The sequence below is a fragment of the Panicum hallii genome, chromosome 3, assembly GCF_002211085.1.
Source record: "Panicum hallii strain FIL2 chromosome 3, PHallii_v3.1, whole genome shotgun sequence".
NCBI lineage: Eukaryota > Viridiplantae > Streptophyta > Magnoliopsida > Poales > Poaceae > Panicum > Panicum hallii.
The window spans coordinates 859,830-886,242 of NC_038044.1; the positions used below are offsets into that span (position 1 = coordinate 859,830).

Consider the following 26,413-nt stretch of genomic DNA (forward strand, 5'->3'; position numbering starts at 1 on the left):
CGAGCCCAGACCTGACCAGGAAGCCCAGCCCATTCAGTTGCAGCCGCAGTTGCCAGCCCAAAACATCAATCGATTTCCCTCCGTCCTCTAGTCTGATCCTCCCAATCCCCGGGCGGAGGAATTCGTTCCCCAATCGGGGCGAAACCTAGCAGCACCCGGTTCCCGAGCGAGAGCGGGAGCAAGCAGGAGCTCGCGATGGCGCCGCTGTCGTGGCGGCACCACACCCTGCTGCAGGCGCTGCTCTCCCGCGGCCCCCTCTCCGAGCGCGAATTCCACGCCGTCTTCGCCGCCCTCTCCGGCAAGAACCCCGGTAAGCCATCTTCCCTTTACGCGTCATTGCCCGACAAGTGCTCGACGAAATGCTCCTGCGCCATGCCCGGTTAGGCGGCCAGGGGGCTGCCCCCCTGGAGCACCATGTGTGGATGAAAGGGTGGCCTGAGCCCTGGGGTGGGGTAAAAGAGTCGTGGAAATGGGGGCCTTTGTTACTGCTGAACAGGGTGCAGGGGCAAGCAGCAGCTTACAGTGCAAGCCACTCCGCCCCCTTCTCCTTCCAGAGTACGCAACGGCCAACCCATCCTTCACTGCATATATTCAGCGGGGTTCAAGTTACTCTCTAGGTTCTTAGTTCTCGAAATCATCTGCTAGTGCTAGGCTATCTTCCAAGCGGCGGGGAGCAGCCAGAGCATGGCACCCTTGCCTTAGCGCCAGCCGCATCACACCCTGATGCAGGCGCTGCTCTCCCGCAGCCCCCTTGCCGAGCCCGACTTCCACGCAGTCTTCGCTGCTGCCTCTGACAGGGACCCCGGTACCGATTCCTATACCACGCCGCTTGCTGTCTCTAATAGCCTTCGCATGTGGGATTGTAATCATTTTCAGTTCAACTGATGCCTGGCTGGTTACTTGGCTGAATCATACATCTAGTACCAGATATAGAAGAGTATATAGCCTATGAGTTGCAAGCTTCTAATTCATTCTGCCAACTGTCTAGTCTCCAGTCACTTATTTCATATCCTGGCTTGCAGCAACTCATCAACAACTGTTCAATGATACACTTCTCAAGATCAACAAGGACCTCGCATATTTGCAGTTTGAGTTGCGAGCATGCATAAACCAGTATGATGGAATTGTGTACTACGGAGTGGTTAATAACATTGCTGACGAAGAATCAAAGCTTGGAACAAAATATTCTGTGCCTCAGATTGCATTCTACAAGGGATTGGTATGTGTTGGCTTGCTTTGTATAGCTCAATCTGATATTACATATGCTGTTGATTATTGATGTAACTAATGATTCATGTGGCAGTTAGAAGCAATTGTTCAGGAAGCTGGAAATGATGGGAGCATAACCAGTATTGACGCTCTCAATGTCCGGCTGGACAACCAGGTTTGTTGTACAGTATTCTGGGAACATGATTTGTTGGTTTTCATGTATTTATTCACCACGTGGTTGTCTTATATAAACATGTATATGGCCATGCGCTTGGTTTAGCTCATAATGGTTACAAATTTACAAGCAATTAAGCATATAATAGTTTCATATACTTTTTGCAGTTGCCATGTCATCAATGATAGCAGTAGTACCTTTAGTATTTTCTGTGAAATACTGAAATGGCATGGCATAGCAGCACTACAATATATACTGATTGTTAGGCCTTAATCTTGATTGCAATATGGTGTGATGAGTTGTTGACTGTTCTGTTCCCAGGTCATAATTGTAGACGGTTCACAGGATAGCCAATCTCGTCTTCCTAGTTCCATAACGAACTTCTCACTGACCCAGAAAGAGAAAACTCTGGATGAATTGATACGGGACTGTTGGTTGTCATACACCTCCACAGGCAAGATTGGTCTGGGCACCAGATCGTTTCTTGATCTCCGAAGCTGGTTCCGTGGTAACGACATCCCATCATGTGTGGTCTGTAACGAAGCTTGTATAAAGGTACTCATAAGTGATGATTTTATGATTTTCAGTTGCCTTGGCCTTGTTTTTAGTTTACCATCTGACCTGCAAAAGTTGTGATTATTTTTCTATTGTTTTTGTTCTGCAACAGGCATCAAGTTGTCCCAATGAGGAATGCAATGTAAGAATTCACGAGTACTGTCTGAGGAAGAAATTTTCACAACGAAAGGTAGCCACCTAATTCTAGTCGACACTGTTACCATTGTTGATTTTTAAGATATGGCTTGCTAATTCATCTGCATATGCAGGCTTCAAGAGCTTGTCCCGGTTGCAGTACCGAATGGCCCTGCCAGGATGGTGAAGCTGGTGGCAATGGTGTGAATGAGCCTGGTGAGGATGAAGCCCCTTCAGCTAACCATTCATCAAGGAAGCGGCGCAAGCAAGTGAAGGCCGAGCTGGTGGAAGAAAATAACAACGCAGGCCCATCAACGGCAGTGCCTAGGAGTAGGACCCTTAGAAGCGCTAAAGCCGAGGTGGTTGAGGCTGCTCAAGAGGCGTCTTCTGCAGGAGCTTCGCAGGCAACCAGGACTTCCAAAAGAAGGAAGAAGTGATGATGCTGTCTAACGAATGATATGCAGGAGCCTGACCCATCTGAACCCCTTGCCTCCCAGGGCTTGCTTGCTTGACGCACTCTGCTTTGCTGATGCAACTAGCTAGCTGGAAGAAACACAAAGACGACACTGATGGACCTTAAATTAAGCTTAGTATTCTGGTGACAGGCACACAGGATTAGATTGGCAATCCCAATTGAAAGAACAGCTGCAGTGCAGGACGGTTGCAAAATATCTTTACGTTTGGATTAAAGGTTGCTTCTCTATGCCACGTAGACTATAGCTGGGAAGGGAACATATCATATCCGAACAGATCAAGTACAGGAAAATCAAACATCAGGACAAGCCGGCGGTGCTGCTAAATTACAGTACCTGCTAATGCATGGAGAAGTTGACAAAGTCAACCAGCCGCCCCAGAAAAATGACGACTTGTTTGCATTGGTGACAAATGGCCTCGTCATTAGCCATGCCACGGTAAAATGATCCAGTAATTTACTTAAAACTTATCTATAGAGCTGAGCATTCTGTATATGTACTGAATAACTGACGCCATCCTTCCCTCACATAGTCTCCAGATATTGTACACATCTGCACCTTTTTCTCTAGAAATTAGAAGAGAATGCTCCGCAGGCAACCTGCTACTAGTAATCTCCGTGTTCAATGCACCATTTCATCACTCGCCATGCATGTGGTTGTGGACCCGAGCGCCGCCGCCGGCGATCACCACCACCACCAGAGCGGCCTGACCCTGACCCTGCACCCCCTGTTCACCGCCGCCGCGTCCCCGTCCAGCCTGTCCACGGCCACGTCGCACCGCACCTTCACGTCCACCGTCCACGTCCGCAGCACCTTCCCGAAGCGCAGCCGCACGGGCACCCTCGCCTCCACCGCCAGCGGCACGGCGCCCGCGGCCCGCTCCGCGGCGAGCCGCCTCGCCTGCTCCTCGCTCAGCCGCACGCCCCGGCCCCTCATCGCCGCCGCGAACACCGTCGCGTTCCGCGGCGCCTGCCGGAACGCGGGCCACGGCCCCGCGGCGAGCCGCTGCCCGGCGTAGGAGACCGTGACGCTCCCGCCGCCGCGGTAGTCCACGCCGACCTTCCTGTTCGCGCCGTTGTCCGCGCGCACGGCGGCGTCGAGCTCGGGGGACAGCGCGGACGACGAGAGGGCGCCGTCGAGGCCGCGGATGGAGAGGGAGGCGACGGAGAAGGTGGGCGCGCGGGGGCGGAAGACGAGGTAGGCGGCGCCGGCGAAGGCCGCGGCGAGGAGGAGCAGGAGGAGGAGCGCGGCGCAGGAGCAGCAGCAGGCGCGGCGGAGGAGGCGGCGCCGGGCCGGGCGCGCGGCGAGCTTCTTGTAGCGGCGCGCGCGGTCCGGGGGCGGGACGCGGAGGACCTGGTCCTTGGGCACCTGGACGATGTAGGTGCCGGGCGGCGGCGAGGGCGGGCGGTTGAAGGACGGGTGCAGCGGCGTGGTCTCCGTGGCCGCCGCGCCGGCGGTACCGGTGGCAGGGGCGTCGGCGTCGGCGGGTGGTTGATCGGGTCGTCGAGGCGGAGGCGCCGGCACGGGGTGGACGCGGTCGGCCATGGAGGGAGGGTGATGGTGAAGCAAGCTGCAGGGTTGTTGCGAGCTGACTGAGCCGGTGGAGGCAGAGTTGTTGAGCAGGCAAGGCGACGAAATGGAGAACAGAGCACGGGAGTGAACGTTGGCTGCGTTTATGTATGCGTGCGTGAGAGCGACGAAGCCGCGTAGAAATGAAAAGAGAGCAGCTTGCGGCTTGCGCGTGGGATGAAGAAGAAGAAACGGTCATCTCACGCTCTTCATACTTCACTGCTTCTCCTTGAGCCCAGACCAGGTGACATGGTATTATTTTATTTTTATTTTTATGCAGGAGTTGTTGCGTGATAATAAAGTTTGGGGCTCGAGGATGAAGGAAGGCAGAGTCAGAGAAAAAAACAATTCTGCTAGAGCTTTGTTTATTTGTCTATTGTGAAACATGCCTGCTCTCTACTTTCTGCACCTTCCTCTTTGGTCGTCGACGCGTGCACCTTTCCTTCAATTTGGGAGGCATCTTTTCTATTCACACCAGATGAGATGGCAGACACTGCTGCCCTGTAGCCTTCACGGTATTACTGCTATATCAGTTTATTCTTCGATAAACCAGGGCATCCAGAATTGATGTCTGTAATTAACAAGATAGCACCATTCAGCAAGTGACATCCACATATAAACAATCTAGCAAGAATTCCATATTGTTGTTCAACTTCAAACTCTTAAAAAGAAGGTGCAACATGACCTGCTGGGTAAAAGAAAATCATCTAAAACCAGCTAGTCAGAGGGAGAAAAGAGCATCTTATGATATACTGGAGCTTTTCCAGCCGACACATCATACAAAACCATCTGATTATTAGGGTGCTATTCAAAGACGATCAGGGTACTATTTCAGAAGTAGTTGGTGGGGCTCATCAAGGAAAAGAAAGAATCCAAGTGTGATCAAGTTGGCAATGTCCCTTTCATCACATCTATGCTTGTGTTGAGTCCATTTGGAAGCAACTTCTCTGTAGCATGACCGGCTCTGTACCTTTTCTTTTGTCTTTTCTTCCTGAAACCTCTGTACTTTTCATTCGGGACTTTAACTTTAGAGCCAAGTTTATTAACTCAGGAGTCTCCCAAAATTATAACTGTACTCATTTGTGTAGAACAAAAGGCTATGCGAGGTTCAAGTTTTTAGGAAATTCGCCCATACAGTACAGCTCCAATATATAATCGAAGGTTAGTCTGCTGTGTTTTGACATGATGTTCTCTTGTGTGTCATCCTAGCTAAACCGTGCAGGATCGATGCTAATAATCTATGAGCTGTATGTTAAAGTTTTGTACCGCACGAAACGGTCACAAACTTCACCAGCACAAAAGAAAAGAAAAGTAGGCCAATATAATTGAATTGACCAAACGCGATCAAAGAAACCACCAGCAGCCGTAGCAGCTCATGTACCTTGTCGTGTTTGTACGAATTGAACGAACTGGTCGCAAACTTCACCGACACAAAAGAAAAGGGTATCGAATTCGCATGTCATGTGCGCTCCTTTTAGTTTTGGAGCTCCATCCATCCATCCATCATACGGAAATCTGTGTGTAACAATGTTTAAATAAAAAGAGCAATAAAATCTTTGCACTACATACCACCTGCAAGCACGTCCAAACGGAGACATGCATCAATCATCGTGCTTAGGGACAAAGCTAGCTATTCATAGCCAAGGATGAAACCTTCCCTATCAAAAGGGCACCAGACTTCGAGTCCTTCCAGATATTCAGTTGTGTATTCAGTCTGAATGTAGAGGATTGGACAGGTATGCCAGCTTCAGGTCAGATTCCGCATGTGAAACGAATTGAAAGAATGTTGCAATTCTGAGGCAGCCTACAGCCGTGCGTAGAATTCGACGGTGTTCAGAAATCAGAAGATCAGAAACCCGTTGCGACACATCAGAATTCAGCCGATTATCTCTACCAAGTGCAACAAGAGCAGCCAGCCATGTCTGCGGTGACTTGTTTGATTTGGTGAATGTGATTCCAATATGCACCTTGCAAAATGTGAACATATTTTGTCATTACTTATTAATTATGATGAGTTTTACTTTTATCCTTTTCCTGTCAAAGAGTTAAAAAAGGTCATCTGAGCTTTGAGAGCATCTGCTTTGGTATGGATTGCAGGACATGGCTGATTATCAGAGAACTTTGACTAGGGAGGTCGAAGCCCGGTTAGAAGCCAAGTGTGATGCTTTTGCTGATCTATTTGCTACGGACGACAGTGGTCAGTTACTGAAACTTGAGATTAATAGATACTCTATTTGAATAGATTTTCACCCTCTCTTCCTCCTTATTTTATGCAAAATATCTTGTGTGGGTTCAAGAAAAAACAAAGCACTCAGAATTCTTGTTTTGGTTATGGTTTTATCCCATCTTAACATCTTTGCTGCAGATTCGTCATCCTGCAGTCAAATCTCGAGTGCCAGGCTTCCAGAAAGCCAGAACTTTCTTGTCGTTGACGATTTCATGATGTATTGTGCGCCGTAAAGGTCCTCCTACCGGTGTGGTAACAGTAACTCTTGGATTTACATAACTAATTAATCCATCGGTAGAATATATGAAACAAACAAACAGATTTCCATTACAAAATCTCGCACTTTGACAGATAAACTAGTGATTCATGCTACTAGAAAACTGCGGCTCCGAATATCACCATATTTTGTCAGAAAGGAAAAATAAAACAGTATGAACGGAGTAACCAAGAGAGGGAGGGAATATTATGGACATGGACATCTTCATCAATTGTTCTCCAAAGGCCAAAAATATTTCTGAGGAGATGATGTAGCTGCACGCTGTGATCAAATATTTACTCCCACGTACGTCTCTTCAGCTGGCTGCCCTTGAGTAAAATAGCAGAAGGTTAAGCCCTTTCAAGTGATTCTTTGACCTCAATTGCTTTGGTACTATCGGATACAGATGTCCCATCGCCATTCAGAATATTGGTATCCATGGCATGCAGTCCTGAGTTTCGCTCCACAGAATCCAGGATTACTTCACCATCTCCAGGAATTTTATCATCATCGTTCCTTAAGTGCACAAAAGCAGAACTGATACCTTCATTAGAATTTGCACCAGGAACTGGCACACCAGAATCAGCCTTCCCATTACGTTCACCAAAAATGAGCTCTGAGCTATGAGGCATCTGTGCCCGCGCTTCATCTTGCAGTTGCCTGAACAGTGAGTTCATCTCTTCAACTGAGCTTGCCTCTAAAACAGGAAGCTCACCATCTTCAGTTAACAGCTCCTTTGATTTACATTCGACCTTCTCAGCCACCAGATTGTCAAGAGTCAAACATGAATTGCCATCTTTGGTTGGTAGTTCTGGAGTATGCCCATTTTCCACAGGCAATGGTTCACTTGATCTCTCTTGTATCGGCTCATTATCATAACTGGAGTCAGAAGCAGCACATTCTAATGCTTCTCCATTGAGCTGTGCAAATAGTGAACTCAAGTCTTCTACTGATCTTGCTTCAATTACAGGCATTACAGATTCTGCGGATGAAGTATCATTCAAATCGTGTTCAAGTTTAACTGTCAAGGGTTGATCAATACCTGACTCTGAAATGGACTGCACTAGTACTTCCTCCATGCGGCACTTAAACAATGAGTTAACTTCACTGATGGAGTTGGCTTCAATGGTATGTTTCTCGGTATTATATTCTTCTGATAGAGTACACATTAGCAGCTGCTCACAACCTGCACCATATCAGCCCTGGTTGAGTAAATATTGTAAATACATTGTTTGAATAGCATTTGTAATAATCTGAGAATGTCCCATATTACCTGCAGAAACCGAACCATTCGCTTCTGACGTGCTGGATATATATTTTTGGATATAAAATGAATCTGTGCCATTGATGGACACGGTACTTTCAGTGCCTTCCTTAATTCCATGATTTACTTCTAACACGCATACTTCTGAAATCGCTGCACTTAGTATTTTAATTTCGTCACCAACATGTGGTTCCAGTGAGCCAAATAACTTGCCATTGTTCAATGCTGGCTCAGAATCGCTGTCTGAGTGATAGTCACCCGCATCTTTTTCACTGACTTCAGGCTTCTCCGGCTTTATGCTGTTGTGATGTCGCAGATAAGTAGACTGCCTCAAATACAAGTTCTCATGTTTCCTACGCTGTGTTGATGGAAAGCACAAGCGAGGAGTCCATGTTTCCTGCAAATGACTGTTACGGTCCACAATTTGGTCAAATGGAACATCAAATGGTTTTCTCCAGGGAAGTATAACAGATGGTGCTGAATCAGGAATTTGTGGTAACTCTACCATTTCCTCTGAAGGCCTTGGTGTAGAAATGGAGGGAACCTGAACACGGAAGCGTGATGCCTCCTCCATTTTCTGAATTGCATCAGCGGCTTGCATGTCCATTAACTTCCTGTTGAGTTCAAACTTCAGAATATTCTTTGCTTTTCGCCGCTCCATTAAGCTCTCCATGTTCCCATTGTTTTCCATATCTGAAGAGTTCGAATCCATAAAGTCCCTCCAGTTATTTCCGTCGTCTTTCTTCTCTTCTGCCCTATCTTCATCTGAGCTAAGGTCACCATCCTCCTCTAATTCATCTTCTTCATCATCTGATGAGGAATTCAGGTTGTCTCTGAAGGTTGAGGAAGGGTGATCAGTTCCGAAGTTTACAGGAGGGTTTAACTCATCAAGCATTGGAATAATGTCGGTTATTGATGCATCAGAAGAACTCTCGCTAAGATCAGATTCAGAATCAGAACAAGGTTCCTGCCTCATAACAGGTTGCCAACATGAGCTCATGAGTTCACCAAACTGGTACTGATTGTTCACTTCATAGTGACACCTTTCAGTATTGGCGCTCTCAAAATGCTGGTGCTCAACCTTCTCACAAATTTCCTTGACATGCTGCTCTTCTTCTCTTTCCACAATAACTTCATTCTTGGTAGGCTCAGAAGTCTCTGCAGGAAGAACAGTATCGGCTGACATAGATATCACATTCTCCTCATCACGATGAGTATCATGCACAAAGATGTCGGAAGTTCTTTCCTGAATGCAAACAACTGGACTTTCAAAACTCTTTGCCGCACAGGTGACAGCAACATTCTGAACCTCCTCAACTGAAGATTCAATAACAGAGACTTTGGCTTTGGGGGGCGATTTTTTCAGGTTCTCCAATGTTTCCTCTCCAATCACCAGAGCACTTGGTTCCCCATAACTCAATAGCGCTCCAAGGAGAAGTGCAGTTAACAGGAACACTGGAGACGAAGACAGAAGGAAAATAAACAGAGAGGGGCAAGCTTTGTGTAGGAACAGCAACAAAACTCCAATGCTGAGTACTACAGGATAGTCACAAGCAGATTGATAGCCAAATCTGACATAAGGATAGACTATTCTCTTGATTTGCAACATAAGGTTGTTGGTATCAAATGGCATTTTGGTCTCCTTGAATTCAGCCCTGAGATACAAATATAACCTGGAAATAGAAAGGAGGAAGCAGATTAGTATAGTAGCAGTTGGAAAAAAAAATGTAGCATCTAAACTTGTGAAGGAAAATCAACCACATGATGGGAGATGGTCAAGTCAGCATCATTAGAGTTACAGATCAAGAGAAATAGGAGAAGTGGCAGCTATCTGGTCTTTCTAGCCGGAGATCATTTCATCTTTGCAGGTCTGCTGTCTAATAACATTGAAAATAGATTGTGAAAAATGCTTGATCTCAAGGGTCTAACATTATGCGTGAACGAGGAAAGGAACCTTCAACAAGATGATGATGGCACTAAGAACGAGATGCTATGATAAGAGAAGTGAAAGTTGAGAAAATTTGCAGATCAACTAAACTGTATTAAGATTATGGGGAACAAAATAATGCTGTATGAAGACATGAAGCATGTGGCTTACTGGCTTTCACAGACGAAGAATCCAACAATGGCTCTCAAGGAAAAGAGCAGTATGCACGGTGCAAGAACCGTAATTCAACGCGCAAGACTCACCTGCTTCGACGAGACGACGGACAGCGTCGAGAGCCAAGAATCCCTCACACAGTTGACGCCCTGACGGGGTGGGTGGATGGGGAAAGCAAGGGGGATGGGGGGATGGAGTGGCAGGGAAAAGTGCAGTGAGGGAGGGAATAAAGCAAGCAAGGCAAGCAGAGGAGGGAGGCACGAAGCTACAGCGCAGTGTCTCCCTTTTGGTGTAGCTTAGGGATTCCTTGCCTGGAGGGAGATGGAAGAAGCAGCTGCGCCGGTAAGAATGCTTTGGCCGGCACGGAAAGGCGACCATGACCCGACGGCAATGTCCGTCCTGCGAGCGAGCCTGCTGCGGGGGAAAGCGAAAGGGAAAGTGCAAGGCCATCATAGTACCATTAGCTGTCGTGCTCACCTCTCCGCATTTCTTCCAAACGGAACACTGGAACAGTCTCCCTTTAAGAGTAGGACCATCTTTCTTCAAAAAAATAAGAGTAGGACCATCCAACCAGTCTGACCTGGCTGCTCGTGCATCTCTGCGGATTGTACTGGTAGTTAAGACTTAAGAGCGAGGACCATACCGTACAGCTCCCAAGCTAAAGACGAGAAGGTTTCGCCATTGTCATTGTGTAGCACACTAGCACTGATTAAATTAAATGGCATGAAGACAGACCTCTGACCTTCAGCAGAGCCAAGCTGAGGCATTCTTTCAGGTGTGACCGAGATGGGCTACAAGCTTGCGGTTTGATTTTGAGCTCACACCATAAACTCTTTGCTGTCTGCGTGGAGGTGTTACTGAGATGGGCTTCGTCATGGTGGTACAGTACGGTAATGTGCGCGCCTTGCTAATTTTCTAGTCTACATATAAAGCGAAAAAACTTTTTTTTCCTGATAACAAGTTCCCAGATGGTACTGCAGCATGTGCTCGCCTTCTTTTCTTGTGGGGTAGGGTAACGGTGGAGCGTGCAGCAATGAATGAATCAGTGCCTGCTCTGCTGGCCCTAGATCAAACGACTGCGCTAGAATAGATGATAAACAATGCCACACAGGGGTAAAGCACCAAGAGTGCCTCCAGCTTAATGGATGCTTGGTGGAGTATAAGCCTGAACCCACCCTCTCCGTCGAAACTGCTGCAACAGAAACAATCCGGGACCCAATTGGATTGCACGAGTAGCAGAGAACACAACTGGCACGAGGCATTTGCTTTTTTTTTTCTCACCTCCTTTCACTTGAACAACGAGATGTACACAAGGACAGGACAGATTGAAGTTGCTGTTCTCCGGATGAACCATGGCTACTGGATCACACAAAGCTTCTCATGGAGGAAAGAAGAGAGAATTGAACAAATCAGCTCATCATTTTACTGACATGCAGTGCAAGATACAAGAAATATTGCTCGATCTTGCAGCAGTCAAACGTGTACACGTAAACCAGGGGGTGCATTTTGTTAATACTACTAGAACAGAACAGGCTAAAACAATAGTAACTATGGCTATGGCATGAACAAGCACCACTGCTTCCTCCATTCCTAATACAGTATCTCGTTTCTTACCCATATCTATCCTGTACACCTGGAAGTGACAACGTTTTACACCAACTTTAATGAGTTGCTCATTTACAATGAACATATCAGCACAGAAACTGGCTCTTGAGAGTCAATAGGCGATGAAAAAAGGGTGCCTGTTAAAAATAGCACCCACCACGTCTGGACTACATGCCCAGAACTCCAAAACTGTATCTGGGTCAAACTAATCAGTAGAGATATACTGTTGTGACTGGATGATCGTTGTCAGCTGCTTCAAGTTAGCTAATACATGTCTCGGCCCAAGACTTTCTGCGCCAATGTAGTTCAGGAGTTGTTCGATATCCTGCCAGGAAGCACGCCGGAGGTTATTAATGTCTAAAGTGAAACAATGCCAAGTGCTGATAACCCGGTTAGCTGCAGTAATCATCGAGGTGGTTGCAGTAATCATATGAATATTTTGGCTTCAAAATATAGAGCAACTCTAGAGAAAAGAACACAGTTAGCGAACAAATTTCCATGGGGACAAATTTCCAGATTTAGTGAACAAGGCAAGAAGAGAAAACATGTGTTATGTATTCTTCCACAGTGCAGTTAACATCATCTAGATTCTTATATTAACAACAGTGCTAAAAGTAGCTATGGATGTTAACCGCACACTTTGCATTAAATAAATACCCCAATAGCAAGGAAACCAACCTTGTTCAACAAGAATATTGCATATGATGATCTTGTTGTCTCCTGGCCATCAAAAAACAGAGGGAATTGCATTGTCCTCATGCTTGTGTTCGGCGGGACAGAACTCACAACTGAGGTCATAGATGATGGCTCAACTGAAGGCGCATGATCAAGAACATATGACCGTGAACCTCCAAAGCGCAAAGGATATCGAAGAGGAACATTGAGATATGATGCAATGAGGGAGACTGCCTATGATTCATAATAGTAAACAGTGAGATCCATAAAATGGTACAAACTGGAGAACAATGTTCAGTAACATGTCCACCCAATCTGAATACCTCTTTTCTAGAACAGAATGAAATTATAAACTGATAATAGTTCAAAATGCTCTAGCAAAGAAATTAAAATTAACAAATAAATGGTGAATTTGATTTCCATTTGAAACATACATACATGTGCAACATATCCCAGAACAGTAGAAGATTTCTGAAAATCAGTCTTGTCACTGAAGTAGCCAGTCTTTTTGGCAGTAGGCTTCGATAACTGTAGACCCAATATGGCCAGAGGTCTTTTCTGAGAGCCATTTGGCAACATTGATTCAGCAGTGCCTGAAAAATTTTCTGTAGCATTTAAGTTTTTGAAAGACACAATTTTAGAATAAAGAGTCTTAGGACAGAGAAGCAGTTCTCTATCCATTAAGTCTGACAAACATATTAAGGTTTCATGTTCTGTATACCTCTTCCTATATCTTACAAAAATTTACAAGCAACCCAGTGAAATAGAATAATAACTGTCCACAAAAAAGAATCAATTCTTGCAACTAGGAAATCACTGCCAGACACAAAGCTACACTTTGTACGACACTGAATGATCATGTGTTTTACAATAAACATTTCATGACTTTCTTTGTTAGCAACTGTAAATCATGTGCTGATAAGCCCATAATTACAGTTATTATTTGGCTATCATCTGGCCCTCCCTTAATTTTCAGTTAAGGTCTGCCACAGAACACCAGTAATACGGTACAATTCACCAGTATTACGGTACAATTTTTTTTTGGAAAAAAAGAAGTTATCCATAAAATTGTATAGTGTGAACACAGAACTGAAAACCCACGAAAGATGCAACACAGAAAAAGACATACTTGTTTTGATGATGCTAGTGGTAATTCCAGGCTTGTGATCTGGAGATTGTTCATCGAAAGGCCTCACAGGATATATCTGCGCAACTTGAGTTACCATATATTGCTGTCTTTTCCGTAACTTCTGTTCCATATTTTTAAGGCGCCCATGACCATTTTTGCCTGACAGCAATTTATTAGCTTCCTATAACCATCAAATAAAATATTCAGTTAAGATTTGTGGAAAAGAACATCCTTGTTAAATGCAACAAACAACACATGTAAGGGGCAAATGCATAATACACAAGTTTAGACAAATATTTTATCAAAATGATTATTACTTACACGATCACATTTTGTTTGCACTCAAAAGTATCTCAAGAAAACTACTTGCTACAGTAGACATCATGTTTCTGTAGCATTTTGGTATTGGTACTGGCAGTGCTCTTAGAGCTCATGAGGGAAAAGAAATGTAAACATGGAATACCTCAAGCTTATTGCGTGCAGTGCCAAGAGTTTTGTTTGCCACGGACAATGTTCTAATTTTGACACAAAGCTGTTCCCTTTTACCCTCAACATCATCTGAGGATTTCTTTGTGCGCACTTTCAAATCCCCCAGATGATGAGTATGCTCTTGCAGTCTCTGCCTCATTTCAGCCAACTCATTATCCTGCTGGAGAAATGCCCGTCTAGCCTGCCCACAAGCACAATGATGTTACAAATCTGTTGTATTCTTGGTTTCCAAAATCAAAGACGGTAATTACTCCACGGGTGCTATTCAATTAGTTTCAGCCTTTCAGGACACGCTGCATAGTGAAGAATTGGGAATGTGGGTTTCCCTCCTTTTGACATTCCAAGCACAACCAAAGGTATGGAGACGAATTCAACCTTTCCCAGGAATAATTCAGAGCTGAAAGGGAAGCACCAGATCCGAGCACCCGCCCATTGGAGAATCAAATGGTTGAGTAGAGCTTACAGGATCCGACAGTTTCACTAGGGATCGAGCAAGGAGGGACACCAATCGACTCCCAACCTCAGTGATTATTACCTCAATGGAGGACTCGAGTCGCGCGGCGAGTTGCGCCTTGCGGTCCCTGACGGATTGGAGCGCGGCGGAGAGGCTCCAGAGGCGGGCGAGCTCCTGCTGCAGGTCCTCCCAGTGGATGACCTTGGGATCGTCGATGCCCTCGACCTCGCTGGGCGGAAGGAGCACCCAGCCGGCCCCCTCCTCCGGCGGGGGCGGGGGAGGCTCAGGGGCGGCGGACGACGGGCCCGGATCCTCCATCGCGGGGGATCATGTCCGCGGGTGGGGGTTCGGGGGGAGAAGCGAGCACGGCATGGTGGGCGGCGGGGGCTCGTGGTTCTGTAGTAGGGATTGGTGGCAGGCGTTGGCCCGGCCGTCGTCGTCGGATGAGGGGGAGCCGGAGATGCTTCGCCGGCGCGGCGTGCTCCTTCTCCGGCGACTGCTTTTTTGTTTCTGGAAAAAAGAGGAAAAAAAAAAGGTGTCGTCGTTAGTGGGGAGAGGCGATTTGGGTTCCAATCTCATATAGGAAGAAGGCCCATGGCCCATTATCTAGTTTGGGCCGGAGAGTTTGCTTACTAGGTTGGGTTGGGCCAAAAAATTTCCGTATGTTTTTTTTTTTGCGTCGGTGACCCACCTAGAGTCTAGAGAGACGACGGCATTTTGACTCGAGCCCCTCGCCTCACCAAGACACAAACCATTTTCACACACACACTGCAAAGTAATTAATAAAGGGATACGTAAAGCTCAAAGCAAATGGGGCGGGATCAATCAATGGACTCATACTAGTAGCTGACGTGTTTGACCACGATAGATGAGACATGCATGCATGCATAGTTACTAGCTACTTTGCCCTGACGATCGAGTTGATGATGGTGCTTTCATGCATTCTCTGATTTTGTAGAGTCAGTGAAAGCGGCAGTTGCGTTTTTAGGATCTATTTGGAGGAGCTGCTAAATTTTAGCATATATTAGCACTCATACATATGCTAAAATTTTTAAATCGTAGCCCATCCTATTAGCACTTCTGTTTGGATGAGCTGGTGCTAAATAAAATTTAGCATTTTCAGCTATTAGCACTTGGATTCGAACGGGTGTTATACATACTATGCTATGCTAGCTATCTGGTACGTGTGCGCGTATGTACTTTGACAGTTAGTTTGACCCAAGTCGAAGGCTAGGGTACATAGTATGCTAGCTAGCTAGTACGTTCTTTGGGCCGTCAGAATGCATGCGTTCAACTACAAGTGGTACGTCTCTTTGATCTTATATTTCCCTCGCGTCAACTCAGAAAGATATTATTATAGGTTTATTTGGCAAAAACTTGTCAGCATGTACGTACGTGCTATGCGGAAAAGGACAAACTAATTAATTATTAAGAGCATGGAGCTTGTGCGCGTGCGCGTGGACTGTGTGTGTGTGTGTATGCGTATGGCATGGCAGATGCCGATTATTATTAGTCTATCGGTCGATACTTTGGCAGCACACAGTCGATCCATTCTCCTGCGTGGCCGGCATGGTCGATACTTCAAGCATCTGGTTCAATTTCTTTTGGGTACCTACTACCGGTGGTCAAAATAAAGAGATTCAAATATTTTTTTCTTTTATATGTTTGTATACATTCTCTGTTTTAAAAATCGGTAACAACTCAGCTAGTGTATATTCCATTTCAAATTTACTACTCGCTCAGTCTCAAAATATATACCTACTTCTAGCATTCAAATTCTATCTCATAATATAGCTACTTTTAAGTTTCCAAATGAATTTTGGATTGTTTTTTCTATGAGAGGTCTAAAATACTCTTTCTTATATGCAAATTAATTATGGCATGCATATCTGCATACAAGCTAAATATGAAAGCTATAATTATTCTCTTAATTAGTGCATCGTAACTAAACAAGAGTAATATAGAGTTTTACTCTCCATCCTTAATTTGTCTAAAAATAACTATATTACAGGTCAGAGGGAGCAATTACATCCGCCACCGGAAGCTGAAGCTCAAGCTATGCCCTCGCTGTCCGCGTGGGACCAGCAGCGCGCTGTGCTGACGCGGCTGGCCCTGCTGCCGTGCCTTGACTCTTTCAACCCACCACCTGCGCCCATATAAACCGCGGCGCAGCGCTACTCTGCTCGTCATCTCATCCCCCTCCGCTCGCCAAATCCTGCACCCACCAGACCCGACCACCCACCAGGATGCTCATGACCGCCGCCGCCGTCCACATGGACTCCGCCCACGGTCACGGGCCGCTACCCTCCTCCTCCACCTCGCCGCCGCCGCCATGGCTCCCCGTCCTTGCCGACCGTCACCAGCTCCTCCGTGGATTCACGGCCTCCTCCGCTCCCTCCACGACGCCCGCCACCGCCGCGCCGCCGAACCACCACCACCTCCGCACCGCCGCTACTGCAACCCGGCGCGTGGCCAAGCGCCGCCCGCGCCCGTCGCGGAAGCTGCCCACCACCTACATCACCGCCGACCCCGCCAGCTTCCGCCGCATGGTGCACCAGGTCACCGGAGCCGACGACCTGCTGCCTGTGCCTCCGGAAGCCCTCTGCCGCCCGGCGCCCTACCGCGCTGGTGCCGCCGGCCCGGCCGGCGCGCTGATGCTGCCCACGCTCGACACGTCGGCGTTCCTGCTCGGCGCGCCCGGAGTGGCCGCGCCAGCAGTGGATCGGGCGGAGGCCGGTGGACCAGCTGGAGTGGCTTGCAACTACAGCAGCAGCTGCGGTGGCTTCCCGACCTTGGATTCCTGGGATGCTCTCTTCTAGCTAGTCGTTACCGTCCATCCATCTCTCTCTTCCCTGAACGCGCGGTGGTGTTTCTGCCAGCGTGAGCTAGAGGCGAAACGGAGACGATGATGTCATGGTGATGACATCCACCGACAAGCATGCAATTTCTTTGATCAGTCTCGCTTGTTAACATGAGCTTGTTGCAGAAGTAAGCATCATCAGTGTGTAGTTGGCAATTGCTCATTAATTTGGTGATCGATTCTCCTCAGCTAGTATGTGCTGCTTGGCACTTCTCCGAATCCTTTCTCTCTGCCTCAAAATGGGAAGAAGAAAACACGAGGATGAGCAGCTCTCGTTTGGTTGCCTGCTTCCATTTCCATCCTCACTTGCTGTTGCTTTTCCTTGGAATGAACGAGCAGCAAGAGATCGTCATGCATGTCTCATTTTCTGTGGTTATTAGGAGGATTGTGTCAGGTGGCTCGATCAGTACTAAAATAAAGTAGTAAAGCGTGAATTGTTGTTATGAATATATAGCACGTTAAACAGGCTGCTTAGACCACACGATACGTTGAGATGAAGCCAGCCAAAGTGACGGAATTGGACAGCGACAGAGCACCACGAGTTTCAAACGAAATGAACTGCAGGACTGCCCTGCTATTGCCATCGATGTGCAGTGCAGGACCAGTATCTATCGCCATGGAAATGGAATGGATGGAGATCGATCTCAGCTAGCAGCTCCGTTGACCGCTGCCCCGTCCTTGGCACTGCCTGCTCGTCGGATAAGAATAGAATTCCGGGTCCACCCACCTCTCTACAGTCCAGTCCACCGCCCACGGAGCGCGACGAGGTAGAAGACGATGCTTTTGTCCGGGCACGTGCTTCCTCGCGGCCAACCTGCCGCCCGCCCACCCCGCCGTCTCATCACTCTTCGATGGGTACCCGCCCACATACGCCATCATCTCGCCATGCTCGTGTCATCGACCACCTGCTTGATTATTGCCAAGTTGGCCCTTTCCTTTTTCTGAAATTACAAATTAATATATAGTTCATGTATCAATGCAACTGCATGAGAAGGCAAATTAAGCAACAAATAATCTATCGGTGTAATAAGCTCAATGTATGGCAGCTTACCTGGATGGCTGCAGCTGCCTCAAGGGGGAGGAAGCACCGATTGCTTGCTTCATTTCGCACATCAGTTCTTCCTCTTAATCAATCCTGCCTTGCAGCACCCACGCTTTTCCCTCCAACAGACAAGTCATTCGGTCCAACGTAACTCTCTTCCGATTCATCCGTCATATTGTCGCTCGAGGCATACTCCTTTGCCGCATGAATACTTTCGAGCATGATCTCCACTTGTCTCATCGTCGGCCGGTCCTTGCTTACAAACTTCACACACATCTTCGCTAACAAAGCAATGTCAACAACTTCCCCATCTCCCTCCTTCGACACTTGTGGATCCAATATGCGAGATAAGTTGCCTTCAGACAGTAGAGTCATGAAATGGTATACAAGACTATGACCTTGAGGGGATCTATATGAAACGGGCTTCTTTCTGGTAAGCATCTCTATCAGGATCACACCGAAACTGTAGACGTCACTTTTCTCAGTAAGATGCCCCGTGCTATGGTACATAGGGTCAAGGTATCCAAATGTTCCTTGTACTGTAGTATCCAACCCGGTCTGATCAATTGGAGCGTACCTTGAAGCTCCAAAGTCCGATAACTTTACTGTTAAGTTATCATCAAGAAGTATATTAGGAGTCTTGACATCTCTATGTATTATTGGCGTTGAAGTAAGCGAATGAAGATATGACAGAGCCTTGGCAATTTCAACCGCAATCCTCAATCTATCTTTCCATGATAGTGATACCGAAGCTTCGACATGAAGATGATTGTGAAGAGTACCATTGGAAATAAACTCATAAACAAGTAAAGGAACTTCTGTCTCAAGGCAACACCCAAGAAGCTTCACAATATTTATATGGTTTATTTGAGAAAGAATAGCAACCTCGTTGATGAACTCATCGATTTCTCTTTGTATGACTATCTTTGACTTCTTAATTGCCACCACATGTAGACTCGATAAAATTCCCTTGTACACTGTGCCATGTCCTCCACCACCAAGCTCACGAGCTTTATCAAAGTTGTTGGTGGCTTTTTCTAGCTCTTCTAAAGGAAGGATCATTCTTTCTGCTATGTCTGCTCTCTGGCATACTAGTTGCTGTAGCAGTTGCCCTCGGTTTCGCTTGAAAAACCATAGTCTCATCCTTTTCTCTCTTCGTCTCTGGATTATACGTATTATAAATCTGCCGCCTATAAATAGAACCAGGATAATCTCGCCACTCCCAGCTCCTAGGCCAATGATTAGCCCAATGATTAGCCCTGAGAGACGCACACCAAATTGTTATATATTTAGAATATAAGATTTTGGAAAGGATTTGGAAGAAATGTTGTTTTTCATAGGTGTATCTTTGAGAGACTTACGAAATAAAATTTGTTAATCCTATATATGGTTGGTTTTGTGTGGGTTAAGTAATTGTTACCTGTATCGAGATCATGTGGTGGTATGCAGCCATTTCGAATAGATGGGTCACCGACGGTTCCCGTGGGGCACTGGCATAAAAATGTGCCAGGTAGATTTGTGCAATTACCAAAGCATGTATCGGAAAGCTCGCACTCGTTGACATCTAAATCAAGCACAAACAAACAAATTAATTTCATCCTTCTCACAAAAAAAGTTAGTAATTTCATCCTTCTCACAAGCATATATTAGTGCATGTTGCGTAGTAAAGGGCAATTTAATCCTTAAGTATACATACATTGTATACTACATCTTTCCCAAAATAAGTACATTCCTTGGATTTCTCACGCAGAAAAATATCTAGTCACCCTTAGTTAAATCTGTTAATTAATCAAGTGCATCTCATGCACCATAGAAAGTTGGAAAAATAAAATAAACAGTTAAAATGCCTATGCACCTCGAAAAAGAGAGAAGAAAAAAGGTAATTAAATGCACATACATGCAGTTAAATCTTGCATGTCCAAAAGCTAAAAATAAACACTAGAAATGTAATATGCTTTTAGACAATAATACAACCATGCCGCTATATTAGCATCGCATGTGATCAGGATGCCAAAAATATGGGCACACACATTTAATTACCTTGGCATCCTTGGGCGAGGTAAGGGTTGCCTTGGTAACCTTTGTCGCACTTGCAGACGTAGCCGGTGGTGTGGTTGAGGCCGTTCCTCTTGAACTTGTATGGACCGGTGGTGGCCCTGCAGGTGCTGTGGCTGCTGTGGCACGCCGTGCTGTTAAGATCCCGAGGGCACGTGGCGTCCCCAGGGCGCGCCTCGTGCGGGCGCAGCGTTCTGGACCCCACCTCCCAGTCCATGACCAGCTGCTTGGAGAAGAGGTGGCAGCCCGGGCGGTCGGTGGTCTCGTTGAGCACCACCTTCTCCTCCGGCTCCGGCACCAGGGACGGCACCTTGATTTCCTGCCGCGGCCAGAAGCGCATGGTGGAGTTGTCGAGCGAGATGTTGGTGATGACGTAGTGGTCACCGGCGAGCCAGAAGAGCAGCCGCGGCTTGCTGTAGCCGGTGATGCTGCAGGTGAGGTTGAACCCCGGCAGCTGGCAGCCGGGCTCGATGCCGAAGGGGTAGGGCACGCTCACGCGGCCGCAGGTGGTGGTGCAGTTGGGCAGCCCGATCAGCTGGCCACCATGGGCGCCACCAGCTGCGTCAGCCACCACCAAGAGGAGCAGCGCCGAAGCCGCTGCAAGCAGGGATCGCACTGCCACAATACCTGAACGACATTGATGGTAGCGGCGGCGCATGGCCCTCAGATCAGCTCCTTTTCCGGCGGTGCAGTGGCTTTGTGATCGATGGTGCTGGACCGGCAATGCATATGCGCATATATATATATATATATATATATATATATATATATATATATATATATATATATATATATATATATATATATTGCAGTGTTCCAGGAACTAGCTAGGCACGTCAGTTGATCGGCGTGTAACGCACGTCCTAAGTGAAGTGACGGGGTCACCCATGCCATGCAGTTAGGATGGCAGGCATCCATAGCCATAGGTGCCGCCGAAGGACCCAACATTCCTTTTCCAAAATCCAAACTAGTGGCGGGTAGTACCACGAGCGCAGCTCATCTAGTAAAGAAATGTTACCCAACCAACACAAGGCCAATGCCCAACAATCTGTCTCTCCTGAGAACGACAGAAAGACCTTAACTCTTAAAAGGAGGCAGGCCTGCCCATTCGTGGCTCATTTAACCCATCATAGCAGAATAGCGGACATACTCATGCTAAAAAACAGAAGTACATAGATCAACATCATGCACACCGAGAAACCTACAAATCCATACATGATCCTCACTGCTAGGTATCGGAGTATTAGTACCGGGAGTATTTAGTACCGGGCGGGAACCCACAGTTAGTATTGCACTAAAGTGGCATGCGAATGCCCGGTATTAAATGCCGTATTTAGTACCGGCTGGTAACACCAAACAGGACTAAACTACTCGCCATGCAGAGCAGTTGGGGCGGCAGTTTAGTACCGGCTGCCGGTACTAAGTTCTTTTTTGTTTTATTGTTTGCTTTTTTTCTTTTCTTTTCCTTTTAGTTTTAATTCATATTCATATTTGTATTCGTATTCTATCCGTATCCCTCTGCGTATAGCTAGCATTTATATTCGTATTCATATCTCGTATAGCAAAGACTGCATATATATTAATTATATATATACAGTTTATATACACTTCAAATATTACATTTGGGATCAAATATTACAAATATTACAAATAGCCACAAGTTTCATTACAAGTACTTTAAATATTACTCTTGTTCATCATCTTCCTTGTTTTCATTCAATTGACCTGCGCTTATCCTATGCCGGCGGGATTTATCACCTCATCGATCAGGAATCCACATAGTGATTCTTGAATTGCCCTGACACTTTCCGGTTCGATGGTGCCTTCTTTCATTTTCCAAAACTGTCACATACAAACATCATTATTTTAAGTTCATACATGTACGTAATTAAATGCAAGAAATTGTTATTGACGTATATCGAAATCTTTTTGCGTCATTTTGTTTGGGCCGGTAAAGTCGTGGATCCACTCACATACGTAATAGCCACATAAGTTGTTTCCTCCCGCTTATCTCATACACTATATGTAGATGGGTTATGAAATATTCATGGTGTTTAAAGAAATGACACTAGATGTGCGAATTGCAAATTGTATTCATACTAGAAAGTTTGTATTGATGTAAAGATCGCACGACGTGTCTGCAACTCCTATGTGCTTTTTGATGAAGCGAGCCCATACCTTCTGGATAATGTCTATGAAGTTTTGATATTGTGTTACTGGCGTCCTCTTTCCGTCGAACACCACAACTCGGGCTCGATCAATCTCGATACTGAGTAAGATCCAGTGAAAGCTGTTGATACATATATATAGATTAAATGTTGGATATACTTATTATCAAATTGAAGGGATGAATAAAAAGTCGAAGTACTCACTTGAGGTTGTACGGCAATAGAATGAATGCACAAGTATGCTGCCTATCCAAGGCTTCGAATACATTGTTCTCGATCCGATTTGGCCATCTGTTTACACTATTCTCTTTTGTAACATCCGGATCCATGAAGCCGATGTGATAGTACCCCCTTCTTTGGCATTATTTTACCTTCATTCTACACGATACAAAAAAGGGAGGGGATGAGAAAGCACATAAGTAGTTGAGCTATAATATAGAAATATAATATAGAAATGAGAGAAAATATTTACATAGATGAGGGACTTGTCCACGGCGTCTTGATGGTATAGAAAACAAAGACTCTAAAACTCGATCCATATGTTAGCTAGCCCCTGATGTAAATCACTATGTTTAACCGAGCTGCGAACATTACGTCTGCATCTGCAGTGACCCTCATGTACCATTCATGCAACTCACGCATTGTTGTTGGTAGCATGTTCAGTAACTCAGGCCATATGAGAGATTCCCCCATTACAAATGGTTTTCCCCTTGTGGACATGAGCATCTTAAAATACCTGAAACTTCCGAGGGACAAAGTAGAAATTCAAAAACCGAAAAGGTATCCATAATTGCCAATTTGCCAACACTGATGATAACCACTCTTGTAGATGTCAGAGATGAAAACTAGATAGCAAGAAACAGGGTGCATGCATATCGTACCAAAGAGTATGGAAAGGTTCACCTCACCTGCTTCAGCTTTGGCACTATAAGAGAGGGTTTCCCCTCAAAGGTGACTCGTAAGCTCATAAAACTCCGATGAAAATGGGAGAAAAAAAAATGAACTGAGCAGGATGAGAAGAGATTAAAAACATCAAAAGAAAATAAATAATAGTAGAAACAAAGAAATCGCAGGACATGCAAAAAAAAAAATGCAAACCTGATCAAGTATAAGGCAGGCAATGGCATCTGACGCTCCGCTGACTGTCACTAATTTACTCAAATACAAGTACCTGCAAATGTCGACTAACTATCAAACAGACAATAGTGGTGGAAAATGATGCTACACACACTACATAGTGATAATTACTTTTGCAGCTCAGAAGAGATTACCATACATGTAAAGTTGGCCCAAAAATGTGAATACGAATGTTCTCCTCAAATCAAGCTTTGGAACTTGATCCATCGCAAGCTGGAATAGAAAGAAAAAATAAATTTAGGACTATAGTTTAGGTGTTTAAGTAGCAAGCAACAGCAATAGCCAAAAATATAGGACAAAAATACTTCACCATCAAGGCAAGTTTTCAACCTGACCAATGACACAGAACTGAAATTGTGAAGCACATTTCCCAATCACTGCTTCCGTACACTTCTTGCTGCCATCCCCTATGCAGTCAATGGATTGAACTTCTTAATTGGGTTGTTTGTTTTCATTTCAATTTCATTTTCGGCATGCATACACATTAATAGGTAATTTCACACGATATCGGTGTTACTACAAAGTAGAGTAGGTGTCTATAATAGTCTGCTTATCTGAACCTACCCCATTGAAGGCTCGCGGAGACGGGCCTGGGAAACAAGAGATGGGGTTTTAGCCAGGCGTTTCCTCACTAGGTTTAAGACGCCGGCCGGTTTACGTTTCCCTTCCATAGAAAGCGGGAACAAGAGAAAGCGTAATTGCAGGAGCTAGTGGGCTCATTTGGACCCTTTCCTTGAGGCCCATTTATGTGCGCATTACCCAATTGATTGACCTCCGACGAGGAGGTCCTCTCGTAAGAACTAAGGAGGGAGATGCGGGGTGACCTGCTGACCATGAGCGGCGGCCAAACCCAAATGAGCCCATCTATAGCAGTAGCAAAGGGGTAGCTAAACATACAGGATCCCGTCACAAAAAGCAGGTCATGTATGAATCAAATGCTGAATCAAAGTATGATTAGGACAATTAGTTGATCCAGGTCACCAAGTAAATGCGCATGCATGGCAGAATGGGATGATGAACTGAGCAGTTGCTTGCTTGCTTTCACAGAAATAAAGGTTGCGGTGAATCTCAGAAATACAGAAGCTAACTTACGTAGAGGGAGCTTCTCTAAACTAGTAACTGGCGAGCGTTCAAGGATACAACAAACCAGTGCACGCAAGTCATCAGGCACACACCAGTAGTACGTAGTCATCAAGCAAAAAGGCCTTCAACTTTGTAACACCCCAAAAATTTACCAAAAAATCACACGCTAAAAATATATTTTTTAGAATCCTTTCGCCGAAGCCCTAATTCCCCGAATCCCCGAGCCGACACCGAATCCGACCACTGTCCCGTCTCGTGCAGCGTGCGAACGTCACGCGCGCATGGCCGACCAGCCGCGGTCGCCGCCGCGAATATCGCCGGCACGCGTCACTCTCTTTTTTTCTCTCTTTCCCCCTCCTCCCTTCTCCTCCCTCCTTCCCCTGCTCCCGAGCACCACCCGGCCTCCGGCTTCCGAGCCACGCCGCCCCCTTCCCTCGCGCACGCGCACGCCTGCTCCTGGCCGACCCCACCAGCGTCGCGCACGCGCGCGCGCTCCGGCACGCTCGCACGCCCCTGGCCCGCACCCCGCCGCGCCAAGCACCAGCTGCCTTCCTCCTCCGCGCGCGCACCGCGTGGCCACGCTGCACGCCGTGCTGCCCGCCGCTGGCGCCCCGCCCTCGCCGCTCGCGCCGTTGCTCCTGTGCCCGCACCGCGCCCGGCCCCTCCCACGTGCACCACCGCGAAGCCACTGCCAAGCAGCAGCGCCGCGTCCTCCGCCGTCGGCACAAAGCCGCCTGCCCCGCTCACACCTGCCCGTGCCGTCACCTCACCCCGTGCTCGCCGCCCGCACGCCGCTCCACGACGGCCGCAAGCAGCCGGAGCGCCATTAATGGTGCCCCGCACTGCCCGCCGGCCACCGTTCGGCCCCCTCCTTTCCACCGCCTTACCTGCCTATAAGTAGGCCCCCGCGCAGCTCGTCTCCCCCACGGCCTCCACCACTACTCCCAGCTCCCTCCCCAAGCCCCCAGCGCCGCCTCGCCGAGCCACCAAAGCCGCTGCCGCCCGCTCCCGTCGTCCGGCCTCCTCACGCCGCCCCGGCCCGAGGTGAGGCCAGGAATCAAGCCCCCTCCTTCTCCCCTCCCTTTTCCCCCATCCCGGGCCACCATCGAGCCCTGGACCGCCGTAATCGGCCAGGCGCAGGACCCCCTCCCCTCCTCTGTTCTCTGCCAACGGGAGGAAGAAGAAAGGGCAAACTTGCCCCTAGGCCCTCCCCTTTCCCCCTATTCTTTTAAGAACCCTTCCACTCTTTGCTTTTATTTGCAAAAGGATCCCAGTTCTTTACGATAATCCAAAATAGACCCTTCACTATAGAAATTCAATTCTAAATAAACCCCTACACCTTTCTACTATGCCCCAAATGTTTCTAAAAATCATAACTAAGTCCTTTTCCATTTCATAACTATTTTCAAATGAGCCCCTGGACCCTTATTTAACCCCTGAACCCCTCTTCACCTCGTCATTTCATGCGTCAAACGACCTCCGAATTGACCTGAAACTTTACCACACCCTTTCTAGCATAGTTTTGGTCGTGTCATTAGGAAACCACCTAGAGATATTGCTCCTATCCCCATAACTAAATTGTTTCCGATTCGAGCTCAACGATAAAGGCTTTTAGTTCGTTCGATTGATTGGGTGTCTGTTTGTTTGCGTCGTAGGACACGGAGTGAACGAAGAAGGTCCCGACTGTGATCAAGCAAACGAGGACCAGTTTGGCGACCCCGAACCCGAGGGACAGTGCTTCGATCAGGATCT

At 46.8% G+C, this 26,413-nt stretch overlaps 6 protein-coding genes across 7 annotated transcripts; 2 read left to right on the forward strand and 4 right to left on the reverse strand.

The window, feature by feature from the left end:
- Positions 1-90: 90 nt before the first annotated feature.
- LOC112887748 lies at positions 91-2,764 on the forward strand. Its single transcript, XM_025954008.1, has 6 exons — positions 91-310; positions 1,023-1,219; positions 1,304-1,384; positions 1,706-1,939; positions 2,052-2,129; positions 2,209-2,764. Exons 1-6 carry the CDS (start codon positions 196-198, stop codon positions 2,509-2,511), a joined length of 1,008 nt encoding a protein of 335 aa, XP_025809793.1. The 5' UTR covers positions 91-195; the 3' UTR covers positions 2,512-2,764.
- Positions 2,765-2,902: 138 nt separating this feature from the next.
- LOC112887749 (NDR1/HIN1-like protein 13) lies at positions 2,903-4,352 on the reverse strand. The gene has a single exon (XM_025954009.1). The coding sequence runs from the start codon at positions 4,090-4,092 to the stop codon at positions 3,232-3,234; it is 861 nt and encodes a 286-aa protein (XP_025809794.1). The 5' UTR covers positions 4,093-4,352; the 3' UTR covers positions 2,903-3,231.
- Positions 4,353-6,640: 2,288 nt separating this feature from the next.
- Positions 6,641-10,496, reverse strand: LOC112884179. The gene is made up of 3 exons (XM_025949535.1): positions 10,054-10,496; positions 7,873-9,536; positions 6,641-7,785 (listed from the first exon to the last, which is right to left on the reverse strand). Exons 2-3 carry the CDS (start codon positions 9,494-9,496, stop codon positions 6,950-6,952), a joined length of 2,460 nt encoding a protein of 819 aa, XP_025805320.1. The 5' UTR covers positions 9,497-9,536; positions 10,054-10,496; the 3' UTR covers positions 6,641-6,949.
- An 868-nt stretch (positions 10,497-11,364) lies between these two features.
- Positions 11,365-14,852, reverse strand: LOC112884050. 2 transcript variants are annotated; one of them, XM_025949363.1, is made up of 6 exons: positions 14,398-14,852; positions 13,837-14,043; positions 13,374-13,554; positions 12,683-12,837; positions 12,248-12,478; positions 11,365-11,894 (listed from the first exon to the last, which is right to left on the reverse strand). In XM_025949363.1, exons 1-6 carry the CDS (start codon positions 14,632-14,634, stop codon positions 11,775-11,777), a joined length of 1,131 nt encoding a protein of 376 aa, XP_025805148.1. In that variant the 5' UTR covers positions 14,635-14,852; the 3' UTR covers positions 11,365-11,774. The 2 variants fall into 2 exon arrangements, 1 of the variants encoding a protein (XP_025805148.1); XR_003227010.1 differs by having other exon boundaries at positions 11,753-11,894; positions 12,248-12,474.
- Positions 14,853-16,562: 1,710 nt separating this feature from the next.
- On the forward strand, positions 16,563-17,135 carry LOC112884290 (calmodulin-binding protein 25-like). Its single transcript, XM_025949669.1, has one exon. It carries the CDS (start codon positions 16,563-16,565, stop codon positions 17,133-17,135), a length of 573 nt encoding a protein of 190 aa, XP_025805454.1.
- A 1,170-nt stretch (positions 17,136-18,305) lies between these two features.
- On the reverse strand, positions 18,306-20,931 carry LOC112884291 (putative wall-associated receptor kinase-like 16). The gene is made up of 3 exons (XM_025949670.1): positions 20,259-20,931; positions 19,639-19,782; positions 18,306-19,477 (listed from the first exon to the last, which is right to left on the reverse strand). The coding sequence occupies exons 1-3, from the start codon at positions 20,929-20,931 to the stop codon at positions 18,306-18,308; spliced, it is 1,989 nt and encodes a 662-aa protein (XP_025805455.1).
- Between the last annotated feature and the right edge of the window lie 5,482 nt (positions 20,932-26,413).

Excerpts from the sequence above, each read along its gene's own strand:
- LOC112884290 (XM_025949669.1), top strand. The coding sequence starts at position 16,563 with ATGCTCATGACCGCCGCCGCCGTCCACATGGACTCCGCCCACGGTCAC.
- LOC112887749 (XM_025954009.1), bottom strand. The coding sequence starts at position 4,092 with ATGGCCGACCGCGTCCACCCCGTGCCGGCGCCTCCGCCTCGACGACCC.
- LOC112887748 (XM_025954008.1), top strand. The coding sequence starts at position 196 with ATGGCGCCGCTGTCGTGGCGGCACCACACCCTGCTGCAGGCGCTGCTC. Across the intron at positions 1,220-1,303 it reads TTGCATTCTACAAGGGATTG|TTAGAAGCAATTGTTCAGGA; the intron begins GTATGTGTTGGC and ends TTCATGTGGCAG. Across the intron at positions 2,130-2,208 it reads AGAAATTTTCACAACGAAAG|GCTTCAAGAGCTTGTCCCGG; the intron begins GTAGCCACCTAA and ends CTGCATATGCAG.
- LOC112884291 (XM_025949670.1), bottom strand. The coding sequence starts at position 20,931 with ATGCGCCGCCGCTACCATCAATGTCGTTCAGGTATTGTGGCAGTGCGA. Across the intron at positions 19,783-20,258 it reads CCTCGCCCAAGGATGCCAAG|ATGTCAACGAGTGCGAGCTT; the intron begins GTAATTAAATGT and ends TGCTTGATTTAG. Across the intron at positions 19,478-19,638 it reads ACCACATGATCTCGATACAG|GGCTAATCATTGGGCTAATC; the intron begins GTAACAATTACT and ends TGCGTCTCTCAG.
- LOC112884179 (XM_025949535.1), bottom strand. The coding sequence starts at position 9,496 with ATGCCATTTGATACCAACAACCTTATGTTGCAAATCAAGAGAATAGTC. Across the intron at positions 7,786-7,872 it reads GAATGGTTCGGTTTCTGCAG|GTTGTGAGCAGCTGCTAATG; the intron begins GTAATATGGGAC and ends GATATGGTGCAG.
- LOC112884050 (XM_025949363.1), bottom strand. The coding sequence starts at position 14,634 with ATGGAGGATCCGGGCCCGTCGTCCGCCGCCCCTGAGCCTCCCCCGCCC. Across the intron at positions 12,838-13,373 it reads CACTAGCATCATCAAAACAA|GCACTGCTGAATCAATGTTG; the intron begins GTATGTCTTTTT and ends AAAATTTTTCAG. Across the intron at positions 12,479-12,682 it reads TTCTGGGATATGTTGCACAT|GCAGTCTCCCTCATTGCATC; the intron begins GTATGTATGTTT and ends TATGAATCATAG.